Source organism: Schistocerca piceifrons, chromosome 2, assembly GCF_021461385.2.
Source record: "Schistocerca piceifrons isolate TAMUIC-IGC-003096 chromosome 2, iqSchPice1.1, whole genome shotgun sequence".
Classification (NCBI taxonomy): Eukaryota; Metazoa; Arthropoda; class Insecta; order Orthoptera; family Acrididae; genus Schistocerca; species Schistocerca piceifrons.
Window position 1 is genome coordinate 390,103,723 of NC_060139.1, and position 24,880 is coordinate 390,128,602.

Genomic DNA, 24,880 nt, shown 5'->3' on the forward strand with positions numbered 1-24,880 from the left:
CAGTCCTTGTCTCTGTCTCTTTAACAACTTTTTGCACTAGGGACTCACATGTGCTACTCAGCCACGATCTTAATGAGCATGGAATAGAGATGTAGATACTAGAGATCAGACGTAGGCTCTGTATACTAACTTTAAATTCACCACTGAGCCCTATGAAGTTGTTTCTGAACTCACTGTCTCCGTTGGTTTGGAGGCTTTTCTCTCTGGTCTGTGTTGCTGCCCATTTAGCTGAAAACTCGTCACTAGGGTCTGTTGTCAGGTACAAGTGGACTCAATTTGTGTTAAAATAGAGCAAATACTCAAGTTTGCAGGTATAATTATGGCATTGCCACTACATACATACCCGTAGAGCATGACAATTATGATGTAGTAATACAATGACTGACTGGTTCTAGGTGAATATTGTTCTGCATATAAATGTAACTTTTTTGAACAATGCTGTAAATTTGTTTTAATATTTAATCTCCATTCAGAAAATGTCTAACAATTACGTTGACTTACACACACTTTCAACACGGTACTAAGTGTGTGGTGACAGTACAAGAAAAGATGACATGAAGTGCTTTCTCTAAATAGTTATTAATTACAATATAATAGAGGGAAACATTCACCGCGGGAAAAATATATTTAGACCTGCCAGCGCTTTCGTATGGTAAGTCACATAAATATAGTTATTAATTACAATAGATTTACAACACTCTCAAGAAAGCTACAGAAATTAAAGCTAGGGTGCACAACTTGCTGTTAGCCCATAAATGCAAGTAGCCATAATCAAAAGAGTGGTAACATTGCTTTGTACCCAGTTTTGGTTTGACAGAGCATCTATTTTTTTCTCATGGTGGAGGCAGAATAAATAAGAATACAAAAACTTTGCATTGGATAAAATCGGTATGTTTTTCATCTGAAGCTTGAGTCACCTCCTCAGCTAATGGGAAATGCACTGCCTCTTGGGAGCCTAAAAGCCCCATGGGCAGCCAAGATAGAGCATCTGCTTTCACATATTGGCTAATTGGTGTGAAAATAGTTTTGATTACAGTATGCTGAAGATGTGTCTTCTAAGAAATGGGTGAGAGTTCTCAACTCCATTATAGTTAGGATTCAATCTGTGCTCAACAGATTCCAAATGCACTTGTGCACTCCATCAGGGTTGAAATTGCCCACGTAGTGTCCCACTGCATCATTGAATTGATCTCCTTTAGTTCCTGGGCATGCCACTCGTGGCCTTTTGAAAGTTAAATAACAAGTCATGTTTTTGAGATGATGAAAACAGACACTTCATCAAAATTACCATGTTTCATTTAATAAATTGCAGACTGCATAATCTGGACAAATGACAATTTTTTTCAATCTATCAGATGGGAACAGTTCTGAGAATTTGTGGCAGAGGTCATCTATGGCTAACAATTCTTTAGCATTAGAGGTTAATGTAACATTTTTATGAAATGAAAACTCGGACATGGTAATCACATCCAATCCTAAAATATTTCTAGTGATAGGCACAACTATGGGGAGCAGGAAATGCCTATGTCTTCAATAAATCACTTATAGAGAAAACTGATCTTTCATGGGATTTCTTTGTCCACTATAGCTAAAAAAATGTTACTGCTGAGTTGCAGGAGGCGAATGTGAACACAGACAGGTATGTTTCACAGTGGCGAAGTCACAGGCTTGTGGCTTGTTGGTGTATAGGGAGGTGGCATAACAGTGATAAACAGGCATCCTGGTGGTAATCATTTGGGGATGGTTGCGAAGTGCTGAAAGAAGCAGTTTGTGTCCTTGTTGCAGGAAGTTAGGCATCAGGCAACAGATTGGAGTGTTGGTTAGCAAGAGCGTAGCCATGGTGTGCTCAAACCCTACCTCTGTGTCCCCAACCGACATCAAACCCATTGCCACAGCCCTTACACATCTGATCTACTATATCCGTATTGTAACTACTTCTCCTTGTAGGAGACGATTTACGAATAAATTTGTGACACAGGCACAGGCACCCGCATGGCACTCTTTTATGACAACATATTTATGTGCCACCTAGAGGAAACCTTCCTAGCCATCCACGATCCTAAACCCCTGGTCTGGTACAGGTTCACTGGTGACATCTTCATGATAGAAATCTAGAGCTAAGACATGCTATCCTCATTCCTTCACAACCTCAGCACTTTCTCTCCCGTCCACTTCACCTGGCCCTTTTCAGCTCAGTATACTACCTCCTCAAAACAACCCAGCTTTCCAGAAGTCACACTACCTACATCCTTATATCATAGTCCACTAAAATCATGCACCGATAGCCAAAGTGGTTAAGGAGCCACTTGCAATAAGTGGGAAATCCAGGTGTTAAGTACCAGTCCAGCACAAATTTTGATATCTGAATACTGGGTAGTAAATATATACAGGTGATGTCAAGAAATTTGCAGTCAGCAAATTAATTTTGAAGTATTTTTTACCATTGTGGATCAGTGTCTGTTCTTTCAGACATGCATGTAAGCTTTCATTATTGTTTATGTGCCTGTTGACTGCTCAGATCCTCAACTATATGATGAGAATACAATTTCTGTTATTTATGTGTCAGTATGACTTTCCTGAGTCATACCTGTAATAATGAGACTGCTGTGTGGATGGTAAGGTCAACTAGAACCCCCAGCTGAATTGTATTGAGTATCCGTGGAATTAGATTGAAAAGGGTATTAAGAGGTGCATTCAAGTTCTAAGGCCTCCAATTTTTTTTCTAATTAACTACTCACCCGAAATCGATGAAACTGGCGTTACTTCTTGATGTAATTGCCCTGCAGACGTACACATTTTTCACAACACTGACGCCATGATTCCATGGCAGCGGCGAAGGCTTCTTTAGGAGTCTGTTTTGACCACGGGAAAATCGCTGAGGCAATAGCAGCACGGCTGGTGAATGTGCGGCCATGGAGAGTGTCTTTCATTGTTGGAAAAAGCCAAAAGTCACTAGGAGCCAGGTCAGGTGAGTAGGGAGCATGAGGAATCACTTCAAAGTTGTTATCACGAAGAAACTGTTGCGTAACGTTAGCTCGCTGTGCGGGTGCATTGTCTTGGTGAAACAGCACACGCGCAGCCCTTCCTGGACGTTTTTGTTGCAGTGCAGGAAGGAATTTGTTCTTCAAAACATTTTCGTAGGATGCACCTGTTACCGTAGTGCCCTTTGGAACGCAATGGGTAAGGATTACGCCCTCGCTGTCTCAAAACATGGACACCTCCATCACCACATGTCTCCTTCAACTGTCGATGAATTTCAATTGGTTTCACACCACGCAAATTCAGAAAACGAACAATTGCACGCTGTTCAAGTAAGGAAAATGTCGCCATTTTAAGTATTTAAAACAGTTCTCATTCTCGCCGCTGGCGGTAAAATTCCATCTGCCGTAAGGTGCGGCCATTTTTGGGACGTATTAACAATGAACGCGGCCTCATTTTAAAACAATGCGCATGTTTCTATCTCTTTCCAGTCCGGAGAAAAAAAATCGGAGGCCTTAGAACTTGAATGCACCTCGTACAGCTAGCTGGCAAATCCCTCGACTGTTTCAGGCATGGAAATGCTGTTATTTAGTATTGGTAAAGTTTTACTTAGATACTCCTCACTCTTCTCCTTTTCCTTCAGTGTTTATCCTGCATGCTTGCGGGGTCCACTACATGGGTCCATTGTCTTCATTTTGCTCTATCATGGACTACATCTGGGCGGATGTTCACGCATTTAAGCTCTTTTCTCACGGGCTGCATCTGGGTGGATGTTCACACATTTAAGGTCTTTATGAATTGTATCAGCCCAACATTGCTTAGGTTGTCCTTTGGGTCTACTACTGATGACTTTAAGTGTGTTACCCGCCTTGGGAATAGAGTCATCTCCGGCCCATGCCTCTAAATTTTTGCCACAAAGTTGAATACCAATATGGGATGTTCATGGTTACAATGGAGACTGTAATAATGGATAACTTGACTTGTTTCTGCACAAAAATTTCCTCACATCATTGTATTCATTGTCAAGAATTACAAGCCACCTATTTTTTATATTCCTGTAATTTACTATTTATCTGAAAGTGATCTTTCTAAGTAATTTAAAGTAAATGGAAAGCTCAATTTTCCATAACATGTGATATCTCAAGTGACCCCTTAATTGTTTGAATCAGTGAATTCCACTTAATTTTTCACAATACACATGTAAACTGAAAAAAGAGTCAAATGGAAAGAAAATACCATAAATATACCAGACAGGGTTTTCCCAGGAAAATTTGTATGTGAAGTAAAAGAAAGGGAAGTGTTAAACATTAAAAATGATAAATATAAGTAACTATTAAGCTCAAAATTAGCTGCATATTTTCCTTTTTCACAACTTTTGTTGTATCCAAGAAACATCATTACATTATGCTTACGCAGAGTTAACATTGGTGCCAAAGTCCACCATACCAAAAAATTACATATAATTGGTATGATTGGTGAAAGGTTTTTCCCATTGCATAAGATTTTTCCCTTAAACTGTCCTGTGGATTTGTTAGCTACACTGGATGACTGGGTGACTGTAAAAATTAAAATGCCTGTATTCAAAATTGGCATGTTGTTGGTTTGTCGTTAATTTCAGCATTTTTGTATACTATACTGCATTACCTTCAGACATAACATGATAACCCACCCTGCTTCTAGGCTGTATTGATGTAGGCAACTGTTGGTTTTTGTATTATCCAGGGCATAAGTCTTGTAGTTCGAACTTGATTTTCCCATACTGGATTTACATACTGCATAATATTACATAAGTATAATAGTATATTGTAATTTTTAACTTACAAGTTACACATTGTCATTTGCTTCTTGAATCCCAGCTCATGCTGCTTTAAGTGATCGATAAGTGGCTGTTAAACCTGTAACAAGGAGAAAAGCTGTGCATGAAGCATGTGTGTTGGCAGTTAATGGTTGTTATTATGTTGACATGATTTTTGAAACATAAAATTTTTATTGTTGGACAACTTCTTTCATTACATGACTACTTAATATATGCAGAAAACTTATACTCAGTTACTACTGTTACAGAGACCTAAATTTCAGTCACGTCATGATACACCGAATCGAAGAGGATCAAAGAGACTGCAAGTGTAAGTACTCTGCTGTGCTACTGTTACCAGAATATGTGCCATGTGTTACATGTTGTTCTTAGCTGCCACAATTTTATTTAGTTTTGCTGGTGGCTTGATTTCAAATACTAACTACAGGAAAACCAGTCAGATTATAGTACCAGGACAGTGAAGTTGATGCACATGTGATTTCGTTAGTTAGCTTTTGAGGAGGATCTTGTTACAAAGTCAGCAATATTTTCAGTCTTGTTTATGTGTTTGTCAACTACTCAGCTATATGACAGGTAGTTTACCTTTACCTCTTCCATTATTTGCCATACAGAAGGCTGAAAATTTACAGTTTCTTCCTCGAAAGCCTGGTAACATGAAATTTTTAGGTAGTTTTTCATAAGATCTATTGTGTTGTTATTCAGGTGTATGCTGGTTTAAGCCTTTCTAAGATTTCTGATAAATGATCTTGGTGCCAACAAGTGAATGACCCTTTGTGTTGTCTTTTTCCCACAAGCTTGATGTTCTCAGTTAACTTTACCTGATATGGGTTCTAAAAAATTTGAGCAGTAGCCAATTGTGGGTCATGCAAATGTTGTGTAAACAATCTGTTTTTGTAAACAATTTACAGTTTTCCAGTATCTCAATGATGAATTGAAATATGCCAATTGCTGTATACATAATTGAACTTTTTCAGTCTTTTCGCCTCATAGCTATAACTATTGTAACTACCAGATATTTTCGTGGCAGTTTTGACTCAGTGGTCATGATGAAGTGAAAGGGCACTACCACCACAAGGCACAAAGTTACATTTTGTTAAGTGCAGATCCCCCCCCCCCCCCCCCCTCACCCCCCACCCCCACCACCACCACCACCACCACCACCACCACCACTGGGATGGCATTTTTGTCAAGAAGTAAACAATTGATATTACGAGGTCATTCAATAAGTCCTCAGAAAGAGAAAGGGATAGATAAAAAAATTATTTCAGGATTTTTAAAAATATTTTTCAACATAATCCTCTTTTAACTCTATACCCTTTTACAAGCATTGCTCCAAATTTCTTAAACCATCCAAACTGTAGGATTTCAGAAGGTCTGCAAAACAGGCATATGTATTGGGTGATTACCTCCTCATTCTAGGTGAACTATTATCTGCTGAGCCACTTTTTTAAGTTTGAAAGTAAAAAAAAATCACTGGGGGCCAAATCTGGTTTATGTTCCAGTAATTTGAACTGTAATTCCATAGTTTTGGCCATCGAAACTGCACAGGTGTGCATCCCTGCATTGTCATCATGGAAGGAAATCTTTTCTTTTTCGAACAAGCATGTTTTTCCTTGATTTCTTCATTCACCCAGTGCAACACACAATACTCTCCAGTTATTGTTGGTCCCATTTTGAAGTGATCACTTAGACTATTCTGCATGCATCCCAAAAAACTGTGGCCATCACATTACTGACCGATTTAACTGTCTTCACCTTCTTTAGAGCCTATTTGCCTTCAAAAACCCACTGTTTTCATTGTTCCTTAGCCTACAGAGTGTAGTGGTGTACCCATCTTTTGTCCAGAGTTTCCTATATATGCTGAAACCTGGAAGGATTTAGACAGGAATGTGCCAAACACAACCTGAGGATTTATTCTCCACTGAGAACAAAAGGGGCATTCATCTTGTGGATATTTTTTTCAGACCCAATTTTTTGTGCAAAATTGTAATTGCTCCACCTTGTGATACGCCTGTGGCTTCAACTATTTCATGCACTTTGATTTGTTGAACTCGAATTTTATCATTGATTTTATCTGTTATTTCAGAGGTGGTCACATCGATTGGGCTGTTCATCGTTTGTGAATGTACACCAATATCTAAAGTCATTTGCCCAATTGTAAACATTTGTAAACACAGGAGCAGATGTGCTATTAACTTCACCCAACTCAGCTTTGATCTGTATGAGTATTAAGCCCTTTAAATAGAAGTGTTTAATCACTGCTTGAAACGTACTTTCTTCCATGTTGCGAAATAAACATAAGCTTGTTGCTTGAATTGACTGGGACGACGACATCGTGTAATTAGTACAAAATTAGAATTATACATTAATACCTTCAGCAGCTGATGGGCATTGATATATACCAACAGGGACAGGTGAAAATGTGTGCCCCGACTGGGATTCGAACCCGGGATCTCCTGCTTACATGGCAGATGCTCTACCCTTGTGTGCCACCAAGGGCGCAGAGGACAGTGCGACTGCAGGGACTATCCTGCGCACGCCTCCTGCGAGACCCGCATTCTCACCTTATATGTCCACACACTACATTCGTAGTGTCCCTATCCAACACACTCATTACTCGTGGAAGACATTCTTACCAAGTCCCGTAAGAGTTCGGGTAATATGTGTACATCCACACAGAAGAGGATGGTGGTGTGTTGGGGCTTATGGGCGCTCAACATCGAGGTCATCAGCGCCCTGACACACATTAAAAGGAACGAATGTGGACAGACCTAAGAAAACTAAAGCACACACTCAAAGAAAGCAGGAAAAGAAGTAAAATGCTACACAAGAAAGTAAAACCTAAGGAAAGGGGAAACATAGCAACAAGAATGTCACAGGAAATTGTTATTGGCTGGCCACTTACATAAAATATGGGCGAGCTTGTCACACAGTGAGCAAATTAAAATCCTCTCCCTAAAATCTTTGTGAAAACATTTGACAGTGCACAGAACTTTAAAACTTTAACCACATTCGTCCGAGTGTTGCCTAAAAGAGATGGCAGGTCCGCTGGCAAGTCAGCCGCGACCCGTGGTCGAAAATGAAACGCAATCCAATAAAACGTGGCGCACAGTGACCTGGACGCCGCAAGCACCACACATTGGAGGGTCCTCTCGCCGGAGCAGGAAGCCATGCGTCATAGGGCTGTGGCCTATTCGAAGCCGAGTGATGAGAACCTCGTCCCGTCGATGGGGCTGAAAGGAAGTACACCACACACGTGTTGTGGGCTTGACTATATGGAGCTTATTGTCAGTCACTTCCAGCCACTCATCCTCCCACCGACGCATGACCCATGAGCTCAACAGCGAGGTGAGAGCGTGCAAGGGGATAGCACACTGAGATACTTGCGGGGCGAGACACGCCTCCTTGGCTGCGAGATGTGCTCTTTCATTCCCAGCAATGCCGACATGCCCCGGAACCCAGCAGAAAGCTACAACCTTCCCCAGTCGCTGTAGTCGGAGGAGGGCATCCTGGATGGTCTGGACAATTTTGTCTGCCAAATACAAACGTTGCAATGAGTGAAGGGCACTGAGTGAATCGGAACAGACAAGAAATTTAGGAGAGGAAGAATGTCTCATGTGCTCCAGTGCCCGCAAGATCGCAGACAATTCTGCATCAAAGACAGTAAAAGTCTGAGGCAGTCGGACCTTGAGGACACGATCCAGAAAAACAACTGAGCAACCAACGGAATCCCCTTGTTTCGACCCATCCGTAAAAGCAGCTACATAGTTGTGGTGCTCAGATAAAATGGCAGAAAATGCTGCATTAAAAACGGTGGCAGGAGTGCAATCTCTCTTGTACTGCAATAAATCTAAAATCACTCCGGGCCTCTTCAGTAACCAGGGTGGCAGGCGGTTAAAACCTTGGATTTGGGGTTGTACAGACTCCACACCGAGGGACTCTAGTACACGTTGCACACAGATCCCAAATGGCAACGAAGCCCGGGGACGGCGGGAAAAAAGGCGGTCCAGAGGTGGGTGGGCAACAAGATGGTGAGCAGGCGATCTGGGAGCTGCAAGAAACTTACAAGCCTGACGCACCAGCAGGAGCTGTCGGCGGATGGTAAGTGGCGGTTCGCCAGACTCAGCACAGAGGCTGGGGACGGGACTGGTCCGATAAGCACCCGTGGCCAGTCGGATCCCAGCATGGTGAACAGCGTCAAGGATCCGCAAATAAGATGGCCTCGCTGACCCATATACTGTGCACCCATAGTCCAGCCGTGAACACACAAAAGCTCCATAAAACTGTAGGAGACGCGCCCTGTCTGCGCTCCAAGACCTGTGGCTGAGGCACTTGAGGATGTTCAGTGCCTTCAGTGTTCTGGCTTTCAAGTCACGTAGGTGTGGCAGCCATGACAACCTGGAGTCAAAAATTAGGCCCAGAAACCGCACTGTGTCTCTAAAATGTAGGACAGTATCCCCCATATGCAAGGCAGGCAAAGTAAAAAAATGACGAGAACGATTAAAATGAACACAAACACACTTTTCGGCAGAAAACCGAAAACCCGTCTTTGCAGCCCACTCCTCTAACCGCCGCACTGTTAGCTGCAACTGACGGCTCACGGTTGCAACACTGGAGGAGGAACAGAAAACAGCAAAGTCGTCCACAAATAAGGGGCACTGTACTGGACTCCTCACTGTAGACGTTATACTGTTGATGGCTATGGCAAAGAGGGTAACGCTTAAAACACTGCCCTGGGGGACACCGTTCTCTTGCTCAAAGCGATCAGACAGTGTGTTACCAACGCGGGTCCGAAAAAACCGCTGAGACAGGAAAGACCGAATGAAAATCGGGAGGCGGCCACGAAAGCCCCATTGATGCATTTGTGCAAGAATACAGTGTCTCCAAGTAGTATCATATGCCTTATTGATATCAAAGAAGTTACCGATACAGTGATGCTGATGGAGAAAAGCCTGCTGAATAGCCGCCTCTAGGAGGGTCAGGTTGTCGACCGTGGACCGAAATTTTCGGAATCCACACTGAAAGCGGCTAAGGAGCTGTCTGGTCTCTAACAGCCATACCAGACGCCGGTTAACCATCTGTTCCAGGGTCTTTCCGACACAGCTTGTCAAGGCGATACTACGATAACTACCGGGACATGTGCGGTCCTTTCCCGGTTTGAGGAGAGGGATGAGAATTGCCTCCCTCCACGAGGTGGGGAACACTCCTGTCTGCCATATGACATTAAAACATTCGAGGAGGATTTCCCTTGACGCTGCTGGCAGATGTCGAAGCATGGAGTACCGGATGCGGTCGTAACCTGGTGCAGTGTCAGAAGTCTCAGTAAGTGCCGATTCAAGTTCCCACATGGAGAAAGGGGAATTGTAGGCCTCAGAACTGTTCGACCGAAAGTCCAAGGTCGCTCTTTCGACAGTCGCACGGTAGCGACGAAACGCTGGATCCTGATTTGCAGTGGCAGTACTTTGTGCAAAATGCTCTGCCAGCATCTGAGCAATGGCTCTGGGTGTCGTTTGGAGGCATCCCTGATTCAGGACAGCAGCTATTGGTAAACGGTTATGTTCACCGGAAATCCTCCGGATGGCTTCCCATACTCTTGTGGAACAAGTGGAATGGCTGATGGAGACCAGGAACTCCTGCCGTGACCTTTTCTTGCTCTCTTTAATGACTCGGTGTGCCCTGGCTCTCGCGATTCGAAAGGCGGTAAGATTGACCGCTGTTGGGCGGCATTTAAATCGGCGAAGAGCCGCACGCCTGTCTCGGATGGCTGAACGGCACTCTTCTGTCCACCAAGGCGCAAGGCACCGCTTAAGAGTGCCAGAAGACTGTGGTATGGACAGGTCAGCAGCATGATGGACCACAAGCATGATGTGATCCACCCATTCCTGTATGTTATTGTGGCGGTCAAAGACAGCCAACTGAGTGAACAGTGGCCAGTTAGCCCTGCCAATCATCCACGATGGTGGCCACTGCTCCAGCGATACACCATCCAGGAGATGAATGCGGATAGGGAAGTGATCGCTGGAATGAAGGTCGTCAATGACCTCCCAGTGAACAGAGTCGGTGAGGGTTGGAGAGCAGAAAGATAGGTCAATGGCTGAGAATGACCCTGTAGCAGTAGATAAATAAGTCGGAGTACCTGTGTTGAGGATGCACAACACTTGAGATGTTAGGAGGCTCTCCAAAATTCGACCTCGAGTGCAAAGAGAAGTGGAGGCCCACAGGACATGATGGGCATTGAAGTCTCCCAGGAGGAGAAATGAGCGAGGGAGTTGGTCGATAAGATCTGTGAGAGCGTCTAAGGTCATTGCATCCAGAGGGGGTAAATAAAGGGAGCAAACGGTAAGCCTCCGAGGTGAATGAATTTCAACTGCAACTGCTTGCAGGTCAGTATCCAGGGGGAGAGCAGAGGAGTGGTGGTCATTATTGACAAACACAGCGACTCCGCCTTTGGCCCTTTCTCCAGTCAGGTCATCTTTGCGATATGACGTATAGCCCCTTAGTACAGGAGCATCAGATGGTTTTAAATGTGTTTCCTGTAAACACAAGCACAGGGGGCGTTGCCGTGCTAGGAGGTTCAGTTCCTCCACATGTGCCCGGAATCCATTCATGTTCCACTGTATAATGGGAGCCATCTATCAGGGTGGTAGTACCTTCATTCTCACTTTCTGTTGGGGAGGAGAGCCCACAACAGGTGGAGGCTCAGTTTTGGGGCGAGATGATTGCCCCAGTCTGACATCAACCTCCATCACCTCAGAAGAGGAGTCGAGAGAGACATCAGGGAGAATGACATCCACATCAGGAGACTGTATAACTGCAGTCTCCTTTACTGGGCGAGTCTTCACCTTTGTCTTTGGCTTCGATGTTCTGGCCTGAGGTGGCATTGGAGCCAAAACCTCAGAAGCAGTAGGGGGTGTAGCAGCGCTGGGCAGTGCACAAGACTGGACCCGGGAAGGGGCAGGAAGTTCCATGATGTCAGCTACCACGGCCTGGTCAGAAGGCCGGGTGGGGGGGGGGGGGCAGCAGCAGGCTTCACAGGAACGGCAGCGGCACACGTACATTGACAAGCGCAGGTGCTAGTGCTGACAGTAGCAACCTCCGTTCGTGTAGCGGCATCGGTTTTCAAGACTGGTTGTTTCTGAACGGAAGAAAAGGAAGCAGCGAACGTGGGTGGCTGCATGGACTTGTAGATTTTCTTCGCCTCACCATACGGGATACGTTTTGTAGTTTTTAGTTCCTGGATCTTCCGTTCCTCAAGGAAAACTCTGCATTCCCTACTCCACACAGGGTGATCCCCAGAGCAGTTGACACACTTGGGAGGAGAGGAGCAACCAACTCCCTCATGGGCGGCTTTACCACAATGCCCGCAAGTGGCTTCCCGTCTACAGCCAAGAGTAGTGTGTCCAAAGTGTTGGCATTTAAAACACTGCATGGGGTTGGGGTAATAAGGCCGTACACTGAGACGTAGGAAACCTGCCTTCACGTGCTCTGGCAATTTGGTGCTGTTAAATGTAAGGATAAATGAGTCAGTCTTTATGAGAGCACCATCCACCCGTTTCATAATGTGTTGCACGTCGACAATTCCTTCCCAGGACCATTCAGCCTTCAGTTCGTCTTGGGGAATGTCAACGAGATCTCTGCAAGTCACAACACCCTTGCTGTAGTTCAAGGTGTTGTGAAATTTAGTCTCTATCGCAAACTCCCCAAGAAATTGTGCCTTCTGAAGGTTCTGGACTTGCTGGAAGCTAGATGTTTCAACCAACAAGGTGCCATTTCGCAAGCGCTTTACAGATTTTAATGTGCCAGCAATACCTTCTAAGCCCTTCTGTATATAAAATGGCGAAACTTTTTCAAAACTCCCATCTTTTCTTTTAATTATGAAAAACACATTCTGCGAAGCAGCATGCGTTCTGTTACTACTACCTGAATCAGGAGGACTGGCTACACGAGCCCTCTTGTTGGATTGGGTGTTAGAACCCACCAGCGGTCCACCCTTTCCGCTGGCAGGAGAAGAATAAAAGTTCGAGGGTTCCATCTCGGTCCCACGAGCAGCTAGGGAACTAGAAGTCCACCTAGACAGAGCCCCGCGTGCCTAGGTAAGCCTTATACAACTGGGGCGCGGCAGGTGCCCCAGAGGTTGCCCGCTTGCGACTGTTCCACCCCAACAGCCATGCATCTTATAGGCGCGCAGCACACCGTAGGATTGAGGGGTTTTTATAAAGGTTTACCTTCCTCGCAATCCAGGCGGTCAAGCCAAGATTACCATTCCCCGCAGCACACAACATTCCATCGCCGCGCCATGCGGTGGTCGCTGAAGCATGTCCGGGGGTTACGGTGACAGGAGACTGGTGGTGCTGACCGGTCCCCAGCTCAGGACTCCGGCGTCGCCAAGCCCGTACTCAGCAAATGAATTCTGAGCCCCTGGGGGGCAGAAGAGGAAGGTCATGGCCGGTATTGCCAGAATTATATACTTATATGGATGAGCTGTCTGTTCTTTCGGACATTGGGGAACAAACACTGTAACATGGGCTGGACCTGATCAGTCAAAATGGTCACAATTTCTTGGCAGTAATGCAAGCGTGCGAGTACTAATGGGGCCTCATGGAATATCAAGATGTGGCTGCCCAAATCATCACCGAATCCCTATCATGTTTCACTTCTGGGACATCAGCTCGGCCAGAAGTTGGACATAGTGTGCATCAAGACGCATCTGACCAAATGATGTTCTTTCATTGTTCCATAGTTCAGCTTTTATGACTTCGGTTCCGTGTTTTCCTGTTATGGGCATTTTCATTACTGATGAGTGGTTTTGGAATTCCAGCATGCCCTGCAGTTCCAGGCTTATGTTGTCCTGGTACTGACAAGGTTCACAAGTGCAACATTCAGTTCTGCAGTAACTGTTTCAGCTGTTGTCCTTTTTTAGGCACAATCCTCTTCAATTACCAGCTGTCAAGATCACTCAACATACACTTTCATCTGTGCTGTGACTTAGTGGATATTTTTCTGCTTTCCCATGGTACCTCATGAAAAATCAAACACTTTGGCTACCTTGGTTATGGAGTCACCCACTGCATGAGCATCAATAATTTTCTCATGTTTGAATTCATTTAGCTCCTACATAATGCCCTCAAAATGACATGGAATGCAGTTCTGACAGGCTGACACTGGCAATGTATTGAGAACATTGCACAGATACCATTCATGGTTAAATACACCAGTGCAAAATGCAGTCAGCTGTCATCAACATTTATGTTCAAGCATGCATTTCTTGTTGTGTTTCCACTTTTTTCTCCAACCCTTGTACACAAAGCATTGCCTCATGGGATAGGAATATTACGTTCCATGAAAAAAATCCTAAAACTGACTGTGGATAAAACTCTGCATGTTTGGATTAATAGCTCAACACTTAACCACTAAGATAGAAATTTTATGTTACTGTTATCATGCATTGTGTTTGGTATTTTAATTTTTGATGTATCATTCTTAGCTTACACATAGTTTCTGGAATGAGAAGCAGGAAGCCTTAATAAGAGGATTTAAGCAGTTTTCCTTTATAACTAGTGTTATGAGTAGTTTGCCATGAATTTTAGTTGCTAAAGGTGATTATCCTGTACTTTATATGTTAAAGTATGATCTTGTGAAAGTTATGTTCACTGATGAGCAAAGGCATTATGAGTACTGCCCACAGTGAGATTAAACACCACCTGACAGCGTTGCAAACACAGTAAGAGAAGTATACAAGTGGAGCAGAGTCGAATGGAGAATCATTCTAGTGACAATACAGGCCACAAATGGGGAAAACCACTGACATAAATGGTTTTGACTAAGGGCAGATTGTTATGGCACCCTGACTGGGGACAAGCACCTCGGAAGTGGCAAAGCTTGTCAGCTATTTGTATGCTGCTGTAATGAGCATCTAGAGAAAGTGCTTGAAGAACAGTGAAACCACAAATAGCTGACAGAGTGGTGGATGTCCATGCCTCATCGCAGAACACAGAGGTTGGAGGCTTGTCAGCTCTGTAAAGCAGGGTAGGAGGTGTGTGATGATCTGACAGCAGAGTTCAGTGCTGGTGCAGGCACAAGTGTTTTGGAGCACATGGGGGTCCATAGCAGACGACCACCAACTGTTCCCACATTAATTCAACTACATTGTTCCTTATGATCACAATGGGGATGGAATTATCAATATTGGACTTTTAATGGAAAATAGCTGCCTGGTCAGATAAATTACATTTCATGTTACACCAAGTCTTTGGTTGTGTTCGGATAAGCTTTTTCATTGAGGTGAACAACTGCTTGAAACCTGCACTATGCCTCAAATGCAGTAGTTTGCAATGGAGGACTTTCACGTGAGCTTCCATGGGACCACTGATAGTTATCAAAGATATCGTGACAAATGCAGACTACATGAAAATTACTGATTACAATATGAACACCTGCATTTTGGTTTGAAGAATGGACCTGTAGTTACAATGTGGAGAATGTGGTTTTGAGTAACTTGGATAGATGTTCAGAGACATGCAAATGGTCACTGGAGAACAGAGTTTGGGTTCCAGTGTGTTACAGAATCCATGTCAGGACTGCTGACTACAGAGTACTTAAGGGAACAAATTTTAAGTTAGGTGAACTTGCAGCCCAGTTTAGAAAACATCTGTGGTAGTTCCTTAAGAAGGAATACAGGACGGGCTCTCTCTGTGCCATTTGCCTTTCTGTAAGTAAACACCATGTCGACGAGCTCTCGATTTGAACGTGGAACCATTGTGTACCATGCTGTATCACATCCAGTATAAGGTGAGTCAGCAAGAGAAGTGACTCGGACACAACATTACCAATTACTATGTCACGAGAGGGTGCTAGAGTATGACTGCAGTATTTCCAGTTCAAAAAGGCGACAGTATTTCCAGTTCAAAAAGCCGAAAGGGTTGCTGTTGTATGGAATGTGCTCTGGTACACCATTTATAGTGGTAAAGATATTTAATGGATGGAGAGGGATCATGGGCAGGTAAATTGGGACAGCGCATGAGGCTTAGCCAGCAGATACTGACACTGACACTTCTTCAATGATGTACCAATGGAATGAGCGACTGAGATGGAAATTCCACCAAATCATAATTATGATCATTTGATGCACACATCAGCACACTCAAAACTATACCACATTATTTCTAAACTTCACCAACTTTACTTAATATTAAAAAGATAGAGATTACTTATGCCTTTGGTTAGCAATAGAATATTCATGTTAATGTAATATTTTATGAGAAGCTATTTGTTTTAATTATATAGTGTTTGATGTCATTTTGTCCATCATTTGAGCATGATTTATTATGAAAATCTTTTTACTAATGTTGGGCTTAGGTCCAAAAGTTGTATAAAATTGCAATGTAATGCATGTCACTAGGATGAAATGAAATCAAGCTAAAAGCAGTAGCGGGTATAATGCATTGTGAGCTGGTCTTGCATATTGAGACTGGAAAGGATATAGTTTATGGAGTTCAAAGGGTTAGGAGTTCTGCCTCCACGATGCGAGTTCGAAAAGACTGTGTGATTGATTTGTGGCCAGCAAATGGCATTGTAGTGCAAGTCTTGAGGCCATAGGAGATCTGTTTTGCAAATAAAACTATTTAGATCCTTTAATATACATTTTTATTTATAATGTCATTTTGGCTACCACCATCAAAAGATTTCTAATCAAGATTAGAGGCATGTGGGAATGAGAGGCATTAGTTGCAAAAGATGAAAAAGTAAAAAGTTAAAAAAGTTCGATCACCAAAACCTAGAACTTGTAAAACAATGTTTGGTGTTAGTATCACTAAATCTTACTCGTAATTGGGTGTCAATTGTCAGCTTGACTCAAAAAATTTCAAAGATCTTGTTGTTGTCCAAGAGGTGGCCTTAGTATTGGGGACATTGCCTTCAGATTTCTTTTCCCAGTATTACTTATGAACACACAATTTAAATGAGTAGAGTTGCACATTCATAAAGTTAACTTTTCAGATCATAGCCATTAGTCCCTGTGGGGTTCACCTAAATTTGACACCAAATGAGGTGGTGCAGTGGTTAGCACACTGGACTAGAATTTGGGAGGATGAGGGTTCAGATCCTGATCTGGCCATCCAAATTTAGGTTTTCTGTGATTTCCCTAAATCATTTCAGGTAAATGCTGAGATGGTTCCTGTGAAAATGGCATGGCCAATTAGTGTTTCCCATCTTTTCATAATCTGTGCTTGTGCTCTCTCTCTAAAGACCATGCTATCAACAGGACTTTAACCTTCCTTCTTTCCTAAATCTGACATCACATATTCTTTGAATTTGCTTTACATTATTATCTGTTCAACAGTTGCATAAATATTAGTATAAAAAAAACTTTTCCTTTTTTTTAGAAAGAACACCAGGCTATGTTTTAAAACACTTTATTCAGACCACTAATTTCAGAAACTGTCCATTCTCAAAGTGCACATATAGGGTAATTTTTTTCCTCTGTGAGCAAACCCGAGGGACTGATCAATGAGTGGATATGGAACAAAAAAAGCTCTGATGAACGTCTGTCCAGAAATGCATGGATTCCATGCTAGAGACCATTTTATTCAATAACACTGTGTTACAGAGATTGCAGTCTCATACACACTGTACCATGTAGCCACAGTTACAGTATGCATGGTTTCCTCCTAGTGGGTGGTACTGTTCCTCATACGTCATGCCCTAGCAGCTTCTCTTGCCATAGTAATTAGTAATGTTGTGTCCGAGTCACTTCTCTTGCTGACTCACCTTGTAGTCGATGTTATACAGAATTGTACACAATGGTTCCATATTCAAATCGAGAGCTTGTCGACATGGTGTGTACTTGCAGAAAGGCAAATGGCAATGGATGGTGGGCAGCAAGGCTATATCAGTAGACCTACTCCACTGACAACCACCACAGCATTCAATGTTTGCAACAGTGTTTCATCATTTGTCTCAGACGGGATTGTTTCAGTGTACCCGAAATGTTCGAACGCCAGACTTGGAGGAAAATATGATTAACACTGTGGTAGGCGATCACTGTGTCAGTACCAGGCATTGAGAATGTTCAATGTCTGAAACTAAGTGCAAATAAAATATTTTAAAAAACAGCCTGGTGAAATAATCGCCTTCTTCAAATTTACTGAGGCTATGGTGCCCACCCAGAAAAAAATGATAAAGACATTTTGCCTTAAGATGACGTTTTGACTATAAAAATTGTTTGCTCTTATAATTCCACTTGCCTGATAAAGCTGTGCCCTGTTGGATAAAATTGATTTAAACAATTTTATTAAATATGTAGACTTGTAAAACATGTTGCAAAGAATAAAACAGTCTGATTATTAAATTAAAATATTTTGGAAGGCAACATAATCTTATAGAAGAACCATTAAATTACAAATCCGTTGATGGGGGGTAGGTGAAACAACACTATTACTACACATACATTAAGGAATTTAGACATTTTGTTCGCAAAATATTCACATTGACTGTGTACTCCTTCATGAAATTTGTTTACTTCATTAAAAACATAGGAGAGCTGGTATTTAGACTTGATAGGGTGAGCGACTTTGGCTGCAAGAATTTCTAAAGTTTATGTCATTTGATTTCCAGGCAGTGAGTGGCCACATAGTGCAGTTGTTAGGAGCTTGACTTTTTTTCATGAGCCCAGATTACATTGCGACACGGAGTTTTTCTGTGAGCAAGACCATAGAGTAACTCTAAAGTTTGCATAGGGGAGTGTGTTGATACACAGTGTGAAATTACAAGTGTGGTTAGTTACTCACAAATTGCAAGGGACACTTTGACTCTACTTTTTGTGAATTGTCTGACTGCTAGATTTGCTGAGCTATTCGAATTTCAAAGGTATTCCTTGTGTCACCTAGCAACATTCGTTTATTTATATTGCAGTTAACAAGTCTGGAAAAAGCTCACAGACTTGTTTTTTTTTGTTGTGCATTTGTATTCCATTCTAAGATATGTTTATCAAAACAGAATGGTAACTAGCAACAACCTACAGCCTTTCATGCTTAATGCCTTCCCTGATGATGATGGCATCTTCCAGTAGGATAACTATTCATGTTGCAAGGCCAGAATCATGCCACAGTTGTTGGACGAGCCTGATAGTGAACCCAAGTTGGCCATGAACAGATCTGTGAGACTGTTGGGTGTCAGCTCCATGCACACAACCCACCAGCCCATAATTTAGGGGAATTGTGTGACCTGCACAGTCATCTGCTGCCACATACCTCCGGAAATGTACTAAAGACTTGTTGAATCTGTCATGCAGAATTACTGCTATATTGAGTTCCAGAGGTGGACCAACATGCTGTTAAGCAAGTGGTCAGAATGTTTTGGCTCATCAGTGTATATTTTGATTGCATTTTTCTTATTTGAGGGGAACAGCAATTAAGATATTGATCGGTTGCCTTTTGATTTATTCAAAAGGTGATTAGTACCTACAATTCCATGTTTTTAGAATGCTTGTGTATTCTGTTGTGGTGAAGATATTTTCCCTGAATACAAATGGTAAAATATGAAAACTGAGATTTTGTGCAACAGTGTGTTGGTCATGTAATGACTGTTTACAGTTTGTATACTTTTTAAGCTCATAAAAATATTTGATTTTCAGATTTGAGAAGAAAGCTAATAAGATGTTGATGAGAGCATCACAAACTATAGAACATTCTACTGGTCTCACCTTAGGCACAAGACGAAGTGCTATTCATCTGGGTCAGTCAGAAATAAACTTTGAATCTTCTTATTTCTTTAGTCACTAATTTAGGCTAATTTATATTTGATAAAAATTACTCAAGGTAAACAAAGATATAAACATTCTTGCTGTGCCTTGTAGCTAATTGAGATGATATTCCAAAGTTATGATTTTAAAATTAAAGCTGCTGGTCCTAAGTACTTTTCACTTTAGAGGCATATTATTAATATAATGAAATCCTATCTTTAATAAATCTCACAACACAGTTATTGCGATTGGACTGTAGTGAAAAGTGAATGGTGCTCATATGCCAATGGCCAAGTGGAAACTTATAATAGGTCTGAGATGTGTCTGCAAAGCTAGAAATGTGGATGTTTGAAGTGTGTGTGTGCTGATACTTTAAACTATAAATAAATGAATTGTGAAACTTGGCATTTAATTTTAAGTGAGACACACAGTCGAGTTCATCTCATTAGTGAGTGCTGCAAAAGTTGCAGTATGAGTAATTTTGTATCAGAATGATTTTAAGATTAGGAACATATATTGCTAGTGATTAAAGATGTGCTGAGTAAACACCTGCAATATTATTGGGAAAACATCCAATAGAAAAAAAGACTTGCTCCGACTCTCTGGAATAAATTCACTATTGTGCATTTGAACTTGGCATCTCAAATAATGGAAACTGCAAGCATCATCTTTACAGTGACCAGCAGTTATATTGTTGAACCTATTAGTAAAGAGTCTTCTTATGTTTTTTATACACAAAATATATCCCATCAGACCATATGAAAAGTAGTGATCCATTATGAATTTCTTTCACAAAAACTTTAAAATAATTAACACCGATTTTTTTCTGCTACATCTTTCTGTTGAAACTGTGCTTATGAATAATGGAATATCCACAAAAATTACTATCAGTATTATGCTGTGAAGAGTCATTAAGTTGCGAGGACACACATTCAAAATTTGGACCAGTCAAAGCTTGGACATCAAATGTATAAGAAGGGTCACCAGGAATCTGACACTCTGTGAAGACTATTAATGTTCATTACCACCATAGACTCTTTTATGAACTTGTAGTGAGGAGAAGGGTTCATGCTATCTGGCAAGGAAAATATCACATGGTGGATGAAGTGCTGAAGATATAAGAAGCAGGCAAGTGCAGACAAAGAGAGCTTTCTGATTCAACAGAAGTCTATTAGTATCAAACTTAGCCTTAATTTAAAAAAATGTGACTACACATTGTTTGAAAGTGGATCACAGGCAGTAACCAGAAAAGAAGAGAATTAATGCTCTCTTAGAAGAGTGCTAAGTAGACTGGTAAGGAATAAGGTGGTTCTCCATAAAATCAGCACTGAAATAACACTTGGAAAAGATCAATTAGATGAAGGAACAGGGTGATAGATCATGTATTAAGACATCACAGTATATCTCCTCCATGGTACTGTGGGAATCAGTAGAGGGCAAAAATTGTAGGGAAGGGCACATATTGGATTATATACAGCAAATAATTGATGATTTTGGGTGTACATGCTACTCTAGAATGAAGACACCAATATGCAAGAGGAAAATATGGTGGGAAATGTCAAAACAGTCATAGGACCAGTGCCAAAAAGAAAGCTTACTGATAGTTGGTCTCCTTAAGCACTATTTCCAAATGGAATCTGAAAGGAGGAAATAATAGTGGCACTTGAACCACCCTCTACCATAAGGTGGCATGTAAAGTGTACATGTATTAAGTTGAGGTTTATATTTTTTTGGAGTAAATACCATTTTTGAAGAAGGCCACTGCAGCACTGTGTTCAGTGATTTGTGCATGTGCACTGACTATCTGCAACAGTTGCTCAGTCACAGACACAATAATGGAATAATTTTTCCCCGTTTACATCTATTTGTGCATATTTAAAAGTCTCACTTAACTGAAAATTCCATCAAATGTGAAATACAGGCAGTGATTAGTTTTTTGTGCTCTAAAATCGCAAAAAGAATAAAAGTTGACAGTTTATAGATAAAACATTGCAAGTTAATGGGTTTAAACAATTAGTTGGTCATACCAATGTTAATTTTGAAGTGCGAAGTGGGTGACTATCAGTCATCTCTAAAGACTTGGTGCAAAAAGTTGATGCAGAAGTTCAAGAAAACATATTTTGTTCTTATTTAATGAAGTTCCTCACATTTTGAAAGCAATCTTTATGAAACTCTTACAGAAAACTTAAATTACAGGAAGTTGTGTTTGAGACGATTACTAAAAATACTGAATGGAATCCACAAAACCTGTTGCGTAGCAAGTGTTTTGAATTTCTTGAGTGTCACAGTAATACAGGTTATGGCTCTTTAAAAGTAACCATTTTACAAGCCAAAGTAAACGCGCGCTCACACACACACACACACACACACACACACACACACACACACACACACATCTAAGCTTAAATGCACATGCGTTTTTGCGTGTGCGTGTGCGTGTGCGTGTGTGTGTGTGTGTGTGTGTGTGTTTTATTCTAGCTTGTAAAAGGATTACTCCAAAAGCCAGCAGTTTTTCTTTCTTTTTGTGTGTGCCAATTGACAACTTTTAATACTTTTCCTTTTCGCTAAGTGGTCTTCTTAATCCAAAAGTATCTACATTCTACCAGAGCTTTCATACAACATTTAGGGGTATTTGAGCTGAATTATCACTAGAAACAAAACTTGGGTGGCTCACATTAAATGTGTTATGGGATGGGCAGGCACTGTTGTTGGCTTTTTAGCCTCAAGGTAACGCAATAAATCCTAACATACACTATGTGATCAAAAGTATCCGTACACCCAAAAAAACATATGTTTTTCATATTAGGTGCATTGTGCTGCCACCTATTGCAAGGTACTCCATATCAGCAAACTCAGTAGTCTTTAGACATCGTGAGAGAGCAGAATGTGGCACTCCATGGAACTCACAGACTTCAGACGTGGTCAGGTGATTGCGTGTCACTTGTGTCATACGTCTGTATGCGAGATTCCACACTCCTAAACATCTCCAGGTCCACTGTTTCCAATGTGATAATGAAGGGGAAACTTGAAGTGGAAACGTGAAGGGACACATACAGCACAAAAGCGTGCAAAATGGTTCAAATGGCTCTGAGCACTATGGGACTTAACATCTGAGGTCATCAGTCCCCTAGAACTTAGAACTACTTAAACCTAACTAACTTAAGGACATCACACGCACCCATACCCGAGGCAGGATTCAAACCTGCGACCGTAGCGGTCGCGCGGTTCCAGACTGAAGCGCCTAGAACTTCTCGGCCACATCGACCGGCAAAAGCGTACAGGTCGAACTCGTCTGTTGACTGACAGAGACTGCCGACAGTTAAAGGGGGTCATAATGTGTAATAGGCAGACATCTATCTATACCATCACACAGGAATTCCAAACTGCATCAGGATCCACTGCAAGTACTATGTCAGTTAGGCGGGAGGTGAAAAAATTTGGATTTCATGTTCGAGCGACAGCTCATAAGCCACACATCACACCAGTAAATGCCAAACTATGTCTCACTTGGTGTAAGGAGTGTAGACATTAGACGATTGAACAATGGAAGAGCGTTGTGTGGAGTGAGGAATCACAGTACACAATGGGCGATCCGATGGAAGGGTGTGGGTATGGCAAATGTCCGGTGAACATCGTCTGCCAGTGTGTATAGTGCCAACAGTGAAATTCGGAGTTGGTGATGTTATGGTGCCGTCATGTTTTTCATGGAGAGGGCTTGCACCCCTTGTTGTTTTGCATGGCATTATCACATCAGAGGCATACATTGATGTTTTAAGCACCTTCTTGCTTCCCACGGTTGGAGAGCAAATCAGGGATGGCGATTGCATCTTTAAACACAATCAAGCAACCTGTTCATAACACACAGCCTGTGGCAGAATGGTTACATGACAATAACATTCCTGTAATGGACTGTCCTGCACAGAGTACTGACCTGAATCCTATAGAACGCCTTTGGGATGTTTTGGAATGCCGACTTCATACCAGGCCTCACCACCTGACATTGATACCTCTCCTCAGGGCAGCACTCTGTGGAGAATGGGCTGCCATTCCCCAAGAAACCTTCCAGCACCTGACTGAACAGGCCTGCAAGAGTGGAAGCTGTCATCAAAGCTAAGGGTGGGCCAATACCATATTGAATTCCAGCGTTACCGCTGGAGGGTGCCATGAACATGTAAGTCATTTTCATCCAGGTGTACAGATGCTTTTGATCACATAGTGTATATTACTAGAAGTTAACGGAAATGCGTATAGCAGTTGAAAACAAAAGATTTGCTTCATGACAATGTCTACCCATATTATTACTTGAGACAAAATTTTCATCATTTTTTTTTATATTGACCTCTTGGTAAACACCTATTACCAGTAAAAGGTTACAGGATGCCAATTTTTATCAAGAAGACAAAGAGCACTTTTTATAAGTTTTTTGACTTGCCAAGAGGATCAGCAGACCAGCATTGAGCTCTTGTTTAATTTCAGCCTGCTCCGTAAGTCACCAAGCTCATTCCTTTCTGTGCCTAATACAATCAAATTATACAGGGTGTCTTTTTTTTAAAAAAGTGACATGCATTCCTATAGGAAGTATTATTGGTCAAATTAGAAGAAAAGTTCATGTAATTACACATCCAAAAACCAACACCTGTCAAGATATGAGCCAGTCTGTCCCCTCATTCCCGTTTGTCTGTTACATAGGAGTAGACACTATGGCCATGGCTGCATTTGGTTACCATGCATCCTGACACCTCATTCAGCTCTTTCTGGCACTGAATTATGCACTTAATTACACGTTTGGCTCCATTTGGATTGCATCTCACACTCCTGTGACAGTTGCACTTTTGCAATGGGTTGGGAATACACCAGTGCCTTTAAATGTCCCCATAGCCATAAATCGAACTGATTAAGGTCCAGTGAACAGGGAGGCCATGGTACTGGTCCTTCTCGACCAATTTATCGCCTATAAAATATTGTGGTGATGGAATGCCACATAATCCTTTGAAAATGGGGTGGTACCTCATTGTACACGTGTCAGTCACCTTTCTGCAAGGGTACCATTCTCCAATAGTGGTGGTAATTCATAGCTCAAAAATCAGTGATAAACAACCGCTTTGAATCTGGCAAACTGTGTGGTCATATGAGTGTCACTGGCAGTCCCTGCCTACACATAGATACTGATGTGAACCTGATGCCTCACCTCCATGACAACTCAAGGATTAGCATCTGCCCACACTTGCATATTGTGGCAATTCACTAGGCCATCTATTGTGAATTCTGCCTAATCTGTAAATACTGCTCATTACTTGCCACAAGTAAAGCAGTCCCTTCAAATTTATAATAATTTTCCTTGTAGTTTT

General features: G+C 42.0%; 1 protein-coding gene across 2 annotated transcripts in view; it reads left to right on the top strand.

Annotated features, from left to right (window-relative positions):
* The window catches only part of LOC124776919 (exocyst complex component 7), a 130,086-nt gene that overhangs the window by 29,118 nt on the left and 76,088 nt on the right, over window positions 1-24,880 (top strand). For both annotated transcript variants that reach the window (XM_047252132.1, XM_047252131.1), the window contains exons 6-7: window positions 5,044-5,105; window positions 19,425-19,525. In XM_047252132.1, coding sequence (XP_047108088.1) covers window positions 5,044-5,105; window positions 19,425-19,525 — 163 coding nt within the window. The remainder of the gene's footprint in view (window positions 1-5,043; window positions 5,106-19,424; window positions 19,526-24,880) is intronic.